We start from the raw sequence: 16,321 nt of genomic DNA on the forward strand, positions 1-16,321 counted from the left end.
ATTATGAAAATTTACTTGACATGATTGACATGACGTATGATAATGTTTTGGTATCACACAAAGTGGAGAAAAGCAGCTGTGAGCCACCATACCGATATAACTATAATGCTTCATAGACCATTGCTTCCCTATACAGTTTACTGTTTAAACAACTTGCTGGGACCATATAATAGCCATAGTAAAACAGTCGTGTAGTTATATTTAAAGTGAAAAGGGCTTTTATTGATAATACAATAAAATCTATTAAGTTCATTAAAGTTATACCTATACTACCCTCAGAAGAAGTGCAGAAAATAAACTCCATATAAAGAACTGCAGCCACACTATTATCCTCTGGAGAATAAAGAAGTCATTTCATCAGGCCTGGTCGGACACAACTTGTAGTCTGCGGAAGCAAATCGATGATGAGAAAGGACCTGTCGAAAAGAAGAGGCAGGAAAAAAAAACATGCAGCAGAGATCGGTCCTGTCGGCGTGGTTCCGGCTGGATTCGTTTTGCAGGCTGTTTGGGAATACTTAAAACGGGCGCAGAGCCTACACAAGAATGTGCAGTTTTCAGAGGGGCGGAGACAAGCTTGCCTTGCATCCATTGCGAGGATAGGCAGCCTCAGCGTAGGTCGCTGTAGAGACTAGTCTAATTAAGTTTACAATAGGGAACACTGTCGTCCTCTCTCTGTTCTTCTGGACCACAATGGGTGGATGTTTTTCGGTGGCAGAGACGAGTCACGCAGCCCGGTAGGCATTTTTTTCGGTGCCGCTGAACTAACCAGAACCGTCCATGGCAAAGTGACACTGGGACTCGAACAAGTGACCCGCCTAACATAGTTGTAAGTGCGGCTATTTGAGAGAGACGCAACACTGTAACCAGGAGGCAACACCACAGGGTTACATTAGACGGATACCAGCCGGATTTTCCTGAGCTTAACGTCAAAGAGCTCCCACCGCGGCCGTTTCCCCGTGGGGAGGCTAGAAGTGGACTGTCTGGTTTGTTTTCTCCATCCACTTCCAGCCTGCATGGAACAAAGTGTGCTTTCTGTCACATAACCTGCGCCGCGAGGTAAGACCCAGGCGGTTAGTCAGCGTGGGCTTGGACTGTATGTCGTAACATTTCTCGCCAAGACTCCCGCTTCTCCCGATATCATCATGAGGACCACCGAGGAGGCGGAGGGCTTTGACGGCGAGGCCTCCAACACTTCCATGATCTCCGGGGCCAGCAGTCCGTATCAACCCACCACCGAGCCCGTCCATGCAAGGAACGTTTTGGGGGGGATAAGGTGCGACGTGGAGTACCTGAAGTCCTACTTTGGAATTTTAAAGGTGGTTGAAGTGGTAAGTTTGAGCATGACCATTCACTACTGCTATGTTCAGAGATGTACAGCATCATAAAAGTGAGTAAAGCAAACTGTGACGCACCATTGGTGTGTAACATCCACCAAGCAGCCACTAACACGGACAAAGTAACTATTAGGCCATAAACAATATTCGTATTCTAAACTCCAACTTAACATTTATTAAATCTCCAATAATGTATTCTGCGCATTAACATCTTACTTACTACTTTTGTCCCTGAAATGGGAAACAGAAATGACAATACAGGTGGTTTACCTTGATCTACATCCCTAATAGTCAGTCAGGTCACATGCTAAGAGTACGCCTACCTCATGGCATATACAGGTGTATGGTACAGGTTTCTTCAGACCACAGTTCGAAATCCAAACACAATTTAGCAAAGTGTATTCTCAGTAGACTTTTATTTCGAGGGAAGCACATTGGCGCCATTCGATTAGTTAATTGTAGTGCTATGCCCAACATTATCTTTATAGTGATCTTCTTGATATTTCCTGTGTCTTGTCATAATCTTGTATTTCTTAAGGGACTTGATAACTTTGGGTTTATGTTTGCAAGTAGGTAGAAATTATGAAAATTACTTTTCCAAAGTATGACTGTTTTCTGCTGTTCCACTGCAGCTCCCAAAGTCCTTCAATATGTTTAGCAACTGAGGGTCTACTGAGCAATGCATCTGGTAATACCTGCGTATTTAATTAGGTGCTGAATTGCACTTAGACAAAAAAGAAATTATTATAACAATTTCCTTTTCAGGATGTAGTGGTCACATTTTCAGTGTTGTTTTAAATCAATACACCTAAACCAGATGTCTGAACTGAGAGAAGAGGCAACAACTCCCAAAGCTCTGACAATTCACCAGCAGAGGAAATATCTATCAAGCCACAGCCATCTCTCTTTTTCTGGTGCCAAAAAACTCAGACGCAGGCCTGCACACTCTTACACATGAAGTATTGTGTCCACAACAGGAAAAAACATGGAATTGAGGAAACTAGCAATTACCTCCAACAACATTTGTGGATAGTGCAAGCAAACGAAAAGGCTAAACTGCTGGAAGATTATTCAGCATAGTTCTGGCTTCTCTGCTTCATTTTTAAAACTTTTGTTGAACTCTGGAAAAACGTGGTGTTTGAAAAGTATTTACATCTTGTGGGTGGCTGAGTGTACCAGTGGTCTGAGGAAAGAGCACAGTCAGCCTGTGCTGTAGCACGCACCTGTGATGTTTACCTTTGTGGACGTGGGAAGTTAGGATAGGAAGCCATCTGTCATCGGCGTGGGAGAAGTTTGGAGCATGCAGGAACTAAGAAGATTTATATTCACAGTCTTCATTCGTTTCACTGCAAATGCTAAAATATTGTCTTTAGACTTGGCAGCACAAAAATAATTTTATTTCTGAATTTCTTTAACATTCCTTGACCTGCAGAGGAAGATAAAGAACTGTAATACAATAATTATCAGTCATGTGTTCAATCATGATGGGGCCTGGCTTCATGGCAATGTGACTGCCCATACATGTAGATGAGATCTCCTGCAGCACCATAGTGCTGATGTTAAAGAGTTGAATGGATTCAGAGCATTTACTACCAATGCCCACATGTGTACAAAATAATAACAGAAACCAGTATTGCAAAGGCAATGATAGATAGAAAACAGACAGATAGAAAAGCCATGCAAATATTGCTGGTATACTTTGTAAAACAATAATGACCCAAACCACCTGGCACTAACTATTTTTCCGGCATATGCAGTAAAATACAGCAGCTGTTGTATAGGTAAGGTAAATACAAGTCTATAAGCTTTATCTTAGCTTCTATTACTAATCTTCTATTTACACTTTTTATTCACTGGAATAGTTTGTTTAGCGCTGATACTGACTTTCCAGTTTGAGCTAGTCATATCTCTTTCACCCACAAGGACTAATGAAAGTCGTGTAAGTTTACATCAGTATCTTAGAGGAAGCCTACAAGGCAGGCTGCCAAACTTTAATAGTTTCACTGGCTTGCATTTTTACTGCTCTGTCCTCTAATCATTTAACTCTGTGCCAGCTGAGTTTTTTTTTGTGATGACCTTTTAGAACAGATAGATGACAATGCAAAACTTGAGTGCATGTGATGGTCTGTACCTAATGCAGCACAGTTTCTGCTTAATCTGTAAACACTCCTATGCCAGGGAGGTGCTGTGCCTGTTATTTATATCACTGTGTTAGTAGAAAGTTGTCCTGTGGCTTAAAGGGCAGTAGTCGTGTTGTTAACAGGTCTCTTCACAGAAATCAGTCATATAGAGTTAACGTCAATGCAAAAGTACAATGCATGCTGCACACACACCACATGCTTCATTAAAGATCCAAACACCTTTTGATACCCATGGATGAAAAGGGAGATCTGCTGTATGAAATACAAGCTGAATGTAAAGCGTTTGTGATGGTGTCAGTGATGGTATCACTCAAAAGTTAATGGGCTTTAATTACACCTGTGTCCATTCTTCTTTTGACTCTGCCAAGGAAATGTTTACAATATTTACCTGCACACTCAGGCCTCGTTTGCACTAAGGTAGTATTTACAGACCACTCTGTCATTTGCACTGACCCCTGTTTACTGAGAAAGGCTTTGTTTTCCTCTGCAGAGATCAGGGTGCTATGTGCTAATAGACCTTTGTAGTCGTTTCACACCAGAGCACTAAAATGCATTTGCACAGGCTTTTAAAGAGCCAGTCAACTTGTCAGTCCTTGGATGAATGGATACAGAGGCTTGCTGTTGACCCTGTACTCATCAGACACCACCCCCAGTAAGATGTAACCTGACCGAGGTGTGTCCAACCCCACAGCAGGTTTGTCTTTGTCTCTTTGCTGTGACTGGGTCAACAAAGTCCAACTGATATTCACCTTATGCCCCTCTACTCTGACAGGAATTTGATACCTTGTAGGGCCTGACAGTACATCAATCAAACTCTCTGTGTTTCCCAACAAGAATTATATCTTTGTGGTGAACAACAGTTCAGCCATTGTTGGTGTGTGAACCCATGGTTCTCTTTTTTTAAGTATTATTGTATTATTCTAACAAGTTGTAATTAAATTTTATGGTTAGATGTTTTTTTTCTCTGTGAATGTTGTGTAATGAAGTTACCAGGTGTTCCCAAATGTCAGCGAGCACTTCCTACTCTGAGAGAGACACCATATGCTCCATTCTCCTCTGGTTGAAACATTACTTATTCGGAGCTTGTAGAGTGTTGTGCATACATGTGTTGTTTCCATGTCCTCCGGGGTGAAATATAACTTGCATTCGGGCTACATTTTCCATCACATAGATGACTGTGGGCTGCTGCGGAAGCACATTCTGCATCGAGTCTCACACCACTAGCAGGGCAGCATATAATGTTGCATAGTCTCTGCAGCGAGGCCTCTTTTCTCCTCCATTAATTTTCTGTCCACAACAGATGGTGTATAAGAAGGGGACCTAAGTCCAAAAGGCCTGTAAAGGCAACTAATAATGTGCATAATCCTACAGATAAGGGTGTGAGTGCATGCAGGAGAGAAAAGAGAAAAATAATTGATGAACTTATTCATGCATGATGAGCAGGTTGCGTAGGGGTGAAGTCTGACATAAAATCATTACTTACAAGATTATCCAGTATGGTGCTTTGTGATCCCCCCCGCCTCCTCCCATGTGGTTGCCTGACACCTGCTGCACAGGGACTTGGGGAAAGCAATATGCTTTTTTTCAAGAGACATGACATCATCCATCAGCCCAAGCAGCCCTCCATTCCTGTTTGGGTGTAACCGTTTTGGTTGTGTTACAGTCACAGATGGACTGCTATCCAGCTACATGCTCTAATGAGACTGCAACAGCTGCACAAAATGAAAGTTTAGTCTTAATGACGGTCAGCCCAGTGGATTTGTTTTCTTTTGTCTTTGCTTTTGTGTGTCACAGGTAATGTGACTGCTGTCTGTTGTGTTGATGGATTACTATGTGTGGACTGAGTGTTTCCTCTGAGGTGATGTCTCAGCCAAGGACAAAGAGTCTGCCACAAACAGGAGAGTCCTGCACTGACAGCTCACAACACTTTACTTGTCAGAAACAGTACACCCAGGTCATTAAACTGGATAAACAGGGTTGGCTGTTGAGCTGCTGAGAGCTAGGGGAGAGGAGGAACGGTCTTTTGCAAATGAGACTGTTTGAGTTTGCTCTCATATGCATTTGTTTTTAGCAGTGTCAGGCAATGAGATGCAACTAGCTGGGCTGGGTTCAGTTTGGATTCAGATGCATATCAGGTTTCACAAACAATCCCAGTGATAGGATTTTAAAAGTGTTAGAGGCTTTTTTTTTTTACATGGACACTTTGGAATCAGATGAGCTCTGTAATAAAAAAACAATTATCAGAATTTTAGATGCAACCAATTCTTAGAGACTTAAAGACTGTTCTGTAAAATAAAGGTAACTCTGTGTTATCTGACCATTTTGTGCGTATTATTTTCAGTTGAGCTTCCCTTTTTCCATGTCAATTACCCTGAGGCATACAAGACCCATATGGTCATCTCACTAATGTTCCCCTTTCTCTCACCGCTCACCAATAATTTCTGACCACATCCCTAAACACAACACCTGTGCAATTCTCTTGACTTTGTTGCACGGCGACTCACAGGAAGCAGATTTTAAAGAGGTTGAAACACTGGTTTACCATTGTGGATCCACTTGCCATAAGCTTGAGTGTAAATGGTGCTCATCCAAGCTTATCCTGCACTCCCTGCAGCCAGGGTTTGTTATTCATCCGAATGAATATGTGAAAATAAAATAAATTCCAAATTCCTCTTTGAGACTACAGCAAAACTTACCACGAGCCACCCCTGTGCGATCCACCTGACTTAATGAGAAAAAAATCAGTTTCATCAAAGAGCAGATCATTACTTTCGAACTTTGTATCAAAGCAGCCCGGAGCAGTGAGGCATTCAGTGTTTTGCTGATAGAGAATAACCTGATAATAAAGCAGCACTTGAATCATCAGTTTATGGAAGAAATTTTCAACTACGGGAGCTTTTAGGAAACTTTACATTGCTTTATACTGTCTTCAGTGGTTTCTGTATTCTTAGTATTGTAAGGTATATGAGTTGGTGAGCTTAACAGAAACTGCAACAAATACACGTTTTTTTTTACTGACATTCCCCATGGCTTGAGAGGAATTATGTGTCAACCAAATATTTTACTCAATCTCTAAATCTTTCCCACTCAGGCCGTGATTACATACCATTTGTTGTTCTTGCGTCTTTTGGGTCGGCTTCAAACTTGGTCACGATACATTAGATTTACTTTGCATGAAATTACACCAACAGAGATGTCATGCAACTTCTAGAATCCTTTTGCAAATGAAGGAGAAAGAAAAGGAAAAAACAAACAAACTTCTTGCAGTATGCATGAACAGTTGTAAATCCCATGCAATCAAACAAAGTGTAAAGAGAAGAGAGAAACACAGAAAAGACAAAAGGCATGGCTAAGGGGGCAACCAGACTGCTCTTCCAGGCACAAGTACATAATGAGTCTGATAGGAAGAGTGAAAAGCTTTGTAAAATTGGGCCATAAGTTGTTTTGCCATTTGGAAAAGCTGAAAACGATGCCATGGAATTTTTTTCTTACAATTTAACCTTCAATCATTCCTCAACTCAAACCCACCATTATACAATGTATTATATCAGCATTTAATGCAAAATATCAAATGATCCCATTACTGGTTTGACCAAGCAGATGTGGTTTTAACTGGTTCTGGATTCAGCTGTTTCAGGTCGGTTATATGTTGCATTGGCATTCTCATGGTTCTGTTATGTCTCCGGGTTTTGGACAGCTCTGAGCCAATCGTTAATCTGTTTGTGGTTTTGTCGGGGTCTAGATGGCAGAAGAACACCTAAATAGCAGAATTTTTCCCATACTGTGGTTTGTTGATGGATGTTGGCTGGAGGCAGGCATCATCACAGACCGCCAGGAGTGGGGCTTATGGCCTCTGGTCTATTCATAGGACAATCACTTCATCATCTGGAAAGTTTGAAATTTCAACACTAACAAACACTCACGTAAAGTTACAGAAATGACTTGACCTACAGAACCCTTTATGCTTAAGAGCAGTATCACCAGCAAGCATTCATTTTAACTCATTTTTTGCATTTGTTATAACTCATCCTGAAAATTCTTCGCCGATCAGCTGTTGAATCATGTTTTTCTGGCATTACTACAACACAGTACCCTCAATATATGCCTCTCATCTTCTCCAACTTAACTCTTGGCTCTCCTGTCATTTTTCCCTCTCACTTCAGGTCCTATCACTTATTGGATTCATCTGCATAGAGACTATCATGATGTGTTCTCCTTGTGGAGGGGTCTACTTCTTTGAGTTTGTCAGCTGCAGTGCCTTCGTGGTGACAGGAATGCTCCTCCTGATCTTCAGTCTCAACCTGCACACCAAGGTGCCCCACGTAAACTGGAGCCTCACGGTTTGTACAGGGAGACACAATGTGTGACTCATGGGATATTTGACTTTACAGCAAAACATTTCTTGACTAGGGATGAGACAACAGTTTGAGGCAAAATAGCTTCTGTTAATGGCCTGAATTGATGTCTGTTAGACTGTTTTCTTTTTGGGTTAATAGTTAACAGACATAAATGCATTGTCACCCTGTTTGTGCTTGTCACCCTTCCCTTCATTTTGTCCCTTAATCATTCTTTCCTATTTTGCACTGAACTTCACAAGCTGTAAATGGACCTCTGCTTGAAGTGCTGCTATACAGGAGTATTTAGTATCAGGGTAAAGTTTAGCATAAACTAATTGTACAAGGTAATGGCAAAACTGTGCGCCTACAGTGAGTGAGTAACTGAGAGCATACGGTTTCAGTGTTACCACCACGATATGCATTGTCAGCTCTAAGCAAATGAGCTGGTGGGTGTTCTCCAGCAGATACTGGTTGCCTTTCAGTATTTGCCTACATACACACACTGGTGTGTTCTGAGCTGCAGCCAAGTATCTTTTACAGAGTGGAGTGAAAAAAATGTCTTTAACTGTATTTCCAGGGGCCACACAGCACATATCGTAGTAAAGCAGTGGATGTTAAACCAGATGTCCAAATCCAACCATAGCTATCGGATTGCTTTATGGTATCCTCGGCACAGTATTCTACCTCAAACATGAAGAGAGGGTGTGTCTTTGGCTTCCACTTTTGGCAGAATGACACCAAATGAAAGCTTTTTACAGTCTCTGAGAGGCCAGAGGCAATTTAAGAGTCCTGATCTAAGAACTTTTACCAGATACCTGTGACCACTACAGTCTATATGATCTAAAATCCTCCTGCTCATTCTTCTCTGAGACGTTCTGTTACTTTTCTCCTGAGGCTCGCTGGCCTTTCTCATGTTAGCTCTGACTAGTTAATTATTTTTCCACTCAGGTGATTAATAGTTGTAGAAATATGTAATTAACATGGGGCTCACAGCAAAGGTTGCTTTTCAGAGAAGTTAGACTCTAGTTGGCTGTGGTTTGGCTCATGGGTATCGCAGGAATTAGTGCTGTTATGCACAAATATGAAAAGGAACATATATATGGGAAACAACAAATGCTATGTTTACGACTGAAACACCATCTGCTGCTCGTGTTTTGTTAGTAAAATGTGGCAAGACGTAGAGTAGGCGTTGCTCTCCAGATTTCAAAGTTTCTGCGCTGACTCAAAACTGTAGTAGGTACCAAGCCCACGACGCTTGATTGCACTCCACAGTGTAGGCTCTACCCCACGCTGTTTATGTCTATCAAGTTCAAAGCTGCTCCAGTCAAATTGGCTGCTGGGGAATTTCACCATGAGTAAGCATTTCTGAGTGTTAACCAGCTGTTAACCCTTTTGCTGCCTTCCTCCGTTTACCAAATCCGAACTGTGGGCGGACACTGACATGAGTGAGCAGTCTTATAATGCGATAACAGTCTCTCGGAGGGAAGGTTGTGATTGTACAATTGTGTGCTATATGTTCCCATCTTCTCCAATTCATTCTCTATGATGACTTTGGCAGCACAGAAAGGGAAACACAGGTCCTGACCCCACTCCTCCCATCCCCTCTTCAACAATGAAATGAGTGCAATCTCAGGACCTTGTTGTAAAGCCATCTCTGTGACTTTCAGTGGTTAAGTTGAACTTCAGGATTTAGTTTGCGTGAATGAGCTTGTTTCGCACAACAAAGAGACAGATGAAGGAAGACCACCCGTTGCATTGTTTTCCTAATGTTCACAGCCAAATAACTGTCGGCCACGCTTAGGGCTTCTTGGGCAGAAATGGGGCAACCCTAAGGACAGACACACACACACACACACACACACACACACAGGCACAGGGAATACAATTTCCAGCCTAAAGGGGAGGGAGAGGAGCAGAGAGATGTTAGTGTTGTTATTCTCTATTTTAAAAGGAGAACAATGGTCTGAATACACTGCCAGTGTCCCTAATATATTCTGGTTGTTTTGTTCTGGAAACAGACAGTGTCTCATCACAGTTAATGCATGAATAGATTGGGTTCTTCAGAGGGAAGACCGATAGTAGGTACTGACTAGCCTTAGACACTAGGGGTGTAACACAAAGCTACTGTTTATCTTTTTATGTTACAAAAGTATCTGAATTTTATATCTATTGAAGTTGTCGAGTCTGATAACAATCGCCTGGATTACTTACTTCCTGTTATTACTCCAAGAAGGAGTGGTGTGACAGTATTTGTGTCTGTCATGTGACAGGTCAGTGGGGCGAGGCGGAGAGCATTACTTGTTCATATTTAAATAATAGGTTTGTATTTGTTTACATCCCTACTTCACACACATATACCACTGTCAATGCATCTTTTTAGGACCATTGTGTATACTAATGTAAATATCGGTTAACTAATGGATAATATTGCAAGCAAAGGATTAAGATGCCACATGGGTTTCAACACAGTTTACCCCATGAACTCTCAAGTTTCAATATATTGTCTATATGTACAGTGTGTATGCATGTCTGTGTGTTAATCCATCCTTTTTTCTCTGTTTGGCCTTTATTCTGCTGGAAATGACCTACATCTCTTTTGCTGTATCCAGACACACGCAGCAGAGGATTGTGGTTATTATTAGCTATAGTCATTAATCTATCATCAGTTCAGACCAGAGACCGCTCAGCTCATCTTGTATTTACTTTATCTACAAGTAGAATCCAATAAAAGCTTTCTTGGTTTTGACAGCTGAAACTTGCCACCCAAGTAGACAAAAGACATGAAATACTTTGACTACTATCTTTATTTGTCTTTCAAAAAGAATTGGGAATAGATGTGAAAGCCAGATAGGCCTTTTATTCCTGCAGGAAGCTTTCAAGCCCTGTGTGATGTGATGCAACTGTCAAGAGCACAGACTTCATAATTAGTGCGCTGCATCTATGGTTTCCATAGATGTAGTCCTATGAGTATTTATAGCTCCTATCTTGAGAGCACATCAGAAATATAGCACCACATACAATAAACATGGAGCATTAGGTTCATATGTATTACTAACAAGCATTACAGAACAAGCATCCCCATTTTGTGCACAACCCAGAAATATAATATAAACTTCTCCTAAAAAAAATGGTTCTGTTCTTAAACCCTTCTGATTCCAGGACTCATCCTTGTCCTATCTGTAAGGTGACTTTTGAATTTCCTGTCATAAAGACTACATTAGTCTAAGTCATAAAGAACTGTATTCACATGCAGAAGAACTGCTTTTGCACTCCTAGAAAATAGGCAAATGTTAAAATGATTTATACTTATAGAGTCATGGGGCTTTGTGCTTTCAAACAATGTATAGTTTAACTGATGATTCAGCTGGGTGCCATCCCAGATTGTGTGGCTGGTTGTTCTGGAGCTGAGTAGAGCGTTATTTAATGTATTTATAATGGTCAAGAATGAAATTTAAAAAACTCAACTAATTTATATATTCTGAAAGCATACTGGTTTTGTTCAGTGCTCTGATAGTCAGCAGCTAGAGAGAGTGATTGTAAAACAATAATGCGAGCCAATAATAAGCCAGAGAGCCAGTGGTTTGGTCCAGTCTGTGCTTGTGTTATTTAAGGTTTTACAGAGTGCTGGCCTGGTTAAAATGTGGAATGTGGGAGAGAGTAAAGCAAAGAGGCTGAGGGACAAATGAAGTGACTGAGAGAGAGTCTGCACATGAGAACAGGACACTGGAGCGTGAATATACAGTGCTCCCTGTTTAACCAGTTGGGCAAGATCGATGAATGTGTGTGCAATGTCAGCAATGTTTGCAGTGTGTGTATGAGATGTATGTTGCATGTTTGTGACTGTGATGGATGGGGTTATGATTTCAGTTGAAAGTTAAGATTATAACAATGAGTTACATTAACCGTACCAGTTAGCATGTGGTGTTATGGTCGTTCCATATTCATGTGTTACTGATTAAACCACAGGATCAGTGACAGATTATCACAGTGTTTTATTCCCTGCTGAGTTGTGTGCTTCATCTGTTGCATGTGTGTGTGTGTGTGTGTGTGTGTGTGTGTGTGTGTGTGTGTGTGTGTGTGTGTGTGTGTGTGTGTGTTTGTGTGTGTGTTTGTGTGTGTGTGTTTGTGTGTGTGTGTGTGTGTGTCTGTGTGTCTGTGTGTGTGTGTCTCAGTGTTTGTGACATGGCCATTGTATGAGCTTTGTGTGTCATATGAGAGACCACGTCTGCCATGATTACAGTCACGAGGGCTGTGCCCCAGTCATGCTGAGCACTTCAATATTAACCCTTTCCTTACTGTCTGAACCACTGAAAACAGGAGAGTAAAACATCAAAGAGAGGTATCTCTTTCATTCTCTTTCTCATGTGTAAAAAGGTGGGGCATGGAGTGAGTTATGTGTGTGGAGAGCGTGCATGTGTTCGTGTGTAATATGAGGTGTTGGTGGATTTAAAGTCCGTGCTGTTGGCCTCTTTTACCCTCCTGCGGTTTTAAAGTTACAGTAAAGCCTGGACGTGGAATCCGCCTTGTTGCTAAGATTAATACGGGTTTAACTAGTGTCAAAAAGGCATCAAATGTTTTGGGACTCTAATAGAGATGAACTTATCTATACCATTGACACAGATCCACTGTACTGTACACTGTACACAGTACAAAGCATTCATTTTATAATAAATTTCAAACTTTATGATTACCTTTTACTTTTTTGTGCTTTGGGGTAACAACCATCTGCTTTTCCTCTCTGCTGTGAGGAAAAATATCCTTTGTGGTTTTAAAATCAAAATGTAAAATGCAGGAGCCAACTGTCATAGCATTGTTGCTTTTTAGTGCATCAAACTTGTTGTGAGTGTTATGTTTAGCCTATTAATATAAGTTTTGAGTATATTATATTCAAATTCATGAATTTAACTATGATATATACTAGAGCTGGGCGACTAACCGAAGAAGTATCAAAAGCACCATTGAGAACTTCTCACAGATTTAATTTTGCTCATGTTGGTTAATTCGGTTAATACTTTCCCCAATGTGTGCATTCATGCAATTGTTCCCTTAAAAAAGTTTAATAAGATAAGTTTCATTAATTTAATTAAATTCAGTTTGTTAATTAAATTCTGAAATGAATGATTGAAAATGATTTAAAAAGATCTAATTTTATTTGTTTGAATACATTTTGTTCAATTAATTTGACTTGAATTGAGTATTTTATATATATATATATATATATATATATATATAATATATATATATATATATATATATATATATAATATTAGAAATTGAATTAGATCTAATTTCATGTCTATAATTTAATTCAATTACTCTTCCTCATCTGGTCACCTCATGAAATACTTAGTAGTTAGTCCTGAAAAAATACTATTGATGTACATTTGTAGACTAAGTCATTTTGTATGTGTTTGTGTCCAGGACCTGGTTAACACTGCTGCCAGCACCTTCTTCTTCTTCTTGTCATCTCTCGTGTTGGCCTGCATCAACCACAGAACTGGAGCAGAAATAGCAGCAGTGGTGAGTAGTCAAAACCAACCTGCCTTTTTTGTTTGTTTGTTTTTTTTTTTTACTATAATTAGTCTGTGCAGATTTCCTCATGATTCTGATTAAATCTATAGCCTTAATCAAGTTTGCACTGATGAATTTGCAGGGAGATGTTTCAGGAACTGTGTGTCCATGCAGTATTTCATTTTTTATTTCCCATTCAGATTTAAACATTGTTATTCTGCTTCCTGTTTCCTCTTGTATGCAGATCTTTGGGTTCCTGGTGACAGGAGTGTATGGAATAAACACCTTCCTGGCGGTACGGAGGTGGCGCCTTGGCAATGGGTGTCAGGGGGCGCCTCAGACCAGCGAGTATATGCGAGCACGCACAGCATCTCGTGGAGAAATGGAGGCACGACCTGAGCTCGCATGAGCGCTGGCAGACAGTCAGAAAGACTAAGGGAAAGCCTCACTGCCGGCAGCTGACTGAGATGGACACTACTCTGCCCTCAGTACAGTAATTCATTTAAGTCTCGGGCAGAACACCATCTCAAGCTCACCACACACTTTTGACTTCTCATCACAACACTTGTGCTGTGCTTTCTGTATGCTCAGCGGCTAAATAATTCTTCATTTTACAGCCACAGAGGACTTCTGTGGATTTGTTTATCAGGCATCCTGGCTGCGGTTACACATAAAGACTTACATATCTTTCCAAAACAGTGTGAAGGATGACTTCCAGGAAGAGCCAAAAAAAGGCTGACTTCACTCCAACTGTGCATCAACTCCTGTTTGGACGAAGGTGTTGACATTTCAGAAAAGTTTTGTGTTTCACTGTGAATGAAGTCAAGTAAAAGAAGGTCAGCTTTTGTAGAGTTTACTTATGTCACACCGCTGTCTGTGAAGTCTGTGGTCATAAATGTGGTCGTGGATCCAGGAAGCCACTGTGCCAGAAACGTACAGTAACCTGCAGTACAACAGAAGTACCATGACTTTACTGACCTTTCATAGATACTGACATTAGCCTTTTGCTTCTACCTGTGAGCAAGGCTGACATTGGATATTTTAATCTGAAGATTACACATGCTAACATAAGAGTTTGTTTCTCCTTTGTCTTGACTCACTTTGCAAATGCTTTTTTAAGATGTGACCTTTAGCCACTATTAAGATCTTTGCAATCTCAGCAATTATACAATAACAGTACAGGGTCATTCTTAACTGCAATAAAGACAGGCAGTACAACGAAAGGTCAAAATAATCTGAATATGAGTAACAAAGATTTATTTCTTTGGAACACAAATGCATACAATGGGTTTGGCACAATTATAAGACCAAAGTAAAAGTTCATAATACTTCATTCCATGTATTTTATCCCAGGTTGTGTGCAAGCTATACAAAAAATATCCTCACTAGCATTCCAAAAATTTAATTTGAGGTCTGTGTTAGGTCAACACTGTGAGCCAAAAGTAGGTTACAACAGGCGATGATAAGGTAATTGGTAACTTGTTATTTTTGCACATATCAAAGGCTTCAGGTAACTGAAATGTTGACGGTACGACAGTGAGATTCACTCTGAAACAAAAATCAGTAGGTGACCCGGTCAAGATCAATGCCCTTAGCCTATACACTGTATCTCAGGTATTGACACACTCCTTCATTCTCTGATTATAAAAAAAAACAAAAAAAAAAACAAGTGAAATGAAATCACAGGGTGCCTCAACCTGAACGCTGTATTTCTTAATACCTTCCTAATATTAGACCTGATAGGAATGGAATTAACTCATTAACTTAAAGTTAAGTGAAAATTCATTTAAAAAAAAAGTAAGGGTCAAGTGAAGGTAGGGACAGTAGAATGGAAATAAGGTACATTTAGCATTATTGTCAAAGCTTTCACTCTTGTATTTAGTTGGATTAAATGTATGTGTATGTACAGTATATTATCACACACTTCATGTATGATGAAATCTCTATCATTCCACATTGCAGGTGTTATAACACTCTGACAGAGTGCAAAACAGACTTGACCAGTGTACTTGACAGGTAAACAGGAGGTTTAATCTAAAAATAATCACATCGTATTTGCTTTTTAGGATGAAGGAAGAAATGTTTATTTAATTTTTTGGCATCTTACATCTTACTGATGTATTGACTCAACACTACAGTTACACATGTTTGTGTTTTCTTTGTAGTTTGAGACCACTTTGTGTATATTAGGCTTGGGTGTGTTTGTTTGTACAGAGTCTAAATTGACTCTCTGGCTCCATCTCCTGGTCTTAATCCAGAATGTATTCATTGCAACTTCAGTGTAGTTACACCCAGGTAACTACAGTAGTGCGTGTATAAGGGAAGGACCAGAAGTGTATTTGACTGTAGGTAAAAATGAAAAATAAAAACTGTATGGCTTTTTAAATAGCCTCAGAAGTTTTCACACGATACAGTATGTTTGATTAATCAGGCTTTTCTCATGTGTTTAAGTAACTTATATCATGTTGTACTGCTATTTCTCTTGATTTGGTGACTGAAGTAATTGTATGAAAAGACAATCACATTTGTATTTATGTCTGTCACTTACATTGATGGATTTGTTTTTGAGTGATACTATAACAATCTTCACTTGAACATGTGTACAGCAACAAAATCATGCAAGTGCGTCATGCTATTTGATAATATAAACTGACCATTTTTTTCAAAAGCTATCAAGCCGCAGCTTTCTCTATGTACAACATTATGCTACAGTATGTTATGATGAATTTGTATTTATGAAAAAGAGAAGAACAGTTTTCCACTGTGGTTTCCAGATTGTGATATAATGTACAAGATTGAATGAAAGACTGAATGAAATTAGAGGTGAGATGCTCTCTTTTGTTTCCTTTTAATTCTGTGTGCTTTGTTAATGACCACAACAAGCTCTGTTTTGTACAGCATGGAGCCGTACTTAGTATTTTTGTATTTAAAACATTCTCAATAGGCTTCACATCGGTTTATAGTGACAATTTAAATAAAGTGATTTGGACATTATGGA

General features: G+C 39.9%; 1 protein-coding gene across 1 annotated transcript; it reads left to right on the forward strand.

The window, feature by feature from the left end:
- The first annotated feature begins 228 nt into the window (after positions 1–228).
- cmtm4 (CKLF-like MARVEL transmembrane domain containing 4) lies at positions 229–16,317 on the forward strand. Its single transcript, XM_056401777.1, has 4 exons — positions 229–1,328; positions 7,639–7,815; positions 13,234–13,332; positions 13,568–16,317. Exons 1-4 carry the CDS (start codon positions 1,143–1,145, stop codon positions 13,730–13,732), a joined length of 627 nt encoding a protein of 208 aa, XP_056257752.1. The 5' UTR covers positions 229–1,142; the 3' UTR covers positions 13,733–16,317.
- The last annotated feature ends 4 nt before the right edge of the window (positions 16,318–16,321 follow it).

The sequence above is a fragment of the Seriola aureovittata genome, chromosome 1, assembly GCF_021018895.1.
Source record: "Seriola aureovittata isolate HTS-2021-v1 ecotype China chromosome 1, ASM2101889v1, whole genome shotgun sequence".
Classification (NCBI taxonomy): domain Eukaryota; kingdom Metazoa; phylum Chordata; class Actinopteri; order Carangiformes; family Carangidae; genus Seriola; species Seriola aureovittata.

Coding starts and splice junctions, on each gene's coding strand:
- cmtm4 (XM_056401777.1), top strand. CDS start 1,143: ATGAGGACCACCGAGGAGGCGGAGGGCTTTGACGGCGAGGCCTCCAAC. Junction 1,329..7,638: donor TTTTAAAGGTGGTTGAAGTG/GTAAGTTTGAGC, acceptor CTCTCACTTCAG/GTCCTATCACTTATTGGATT. Junction 7,816..13,233: donor ACGTAAACTGGAGCCTCACG/GTTTGTACAGGG, acceptor GTTTGTGTCCAG/GACCTGGTTAACACTGCTGC.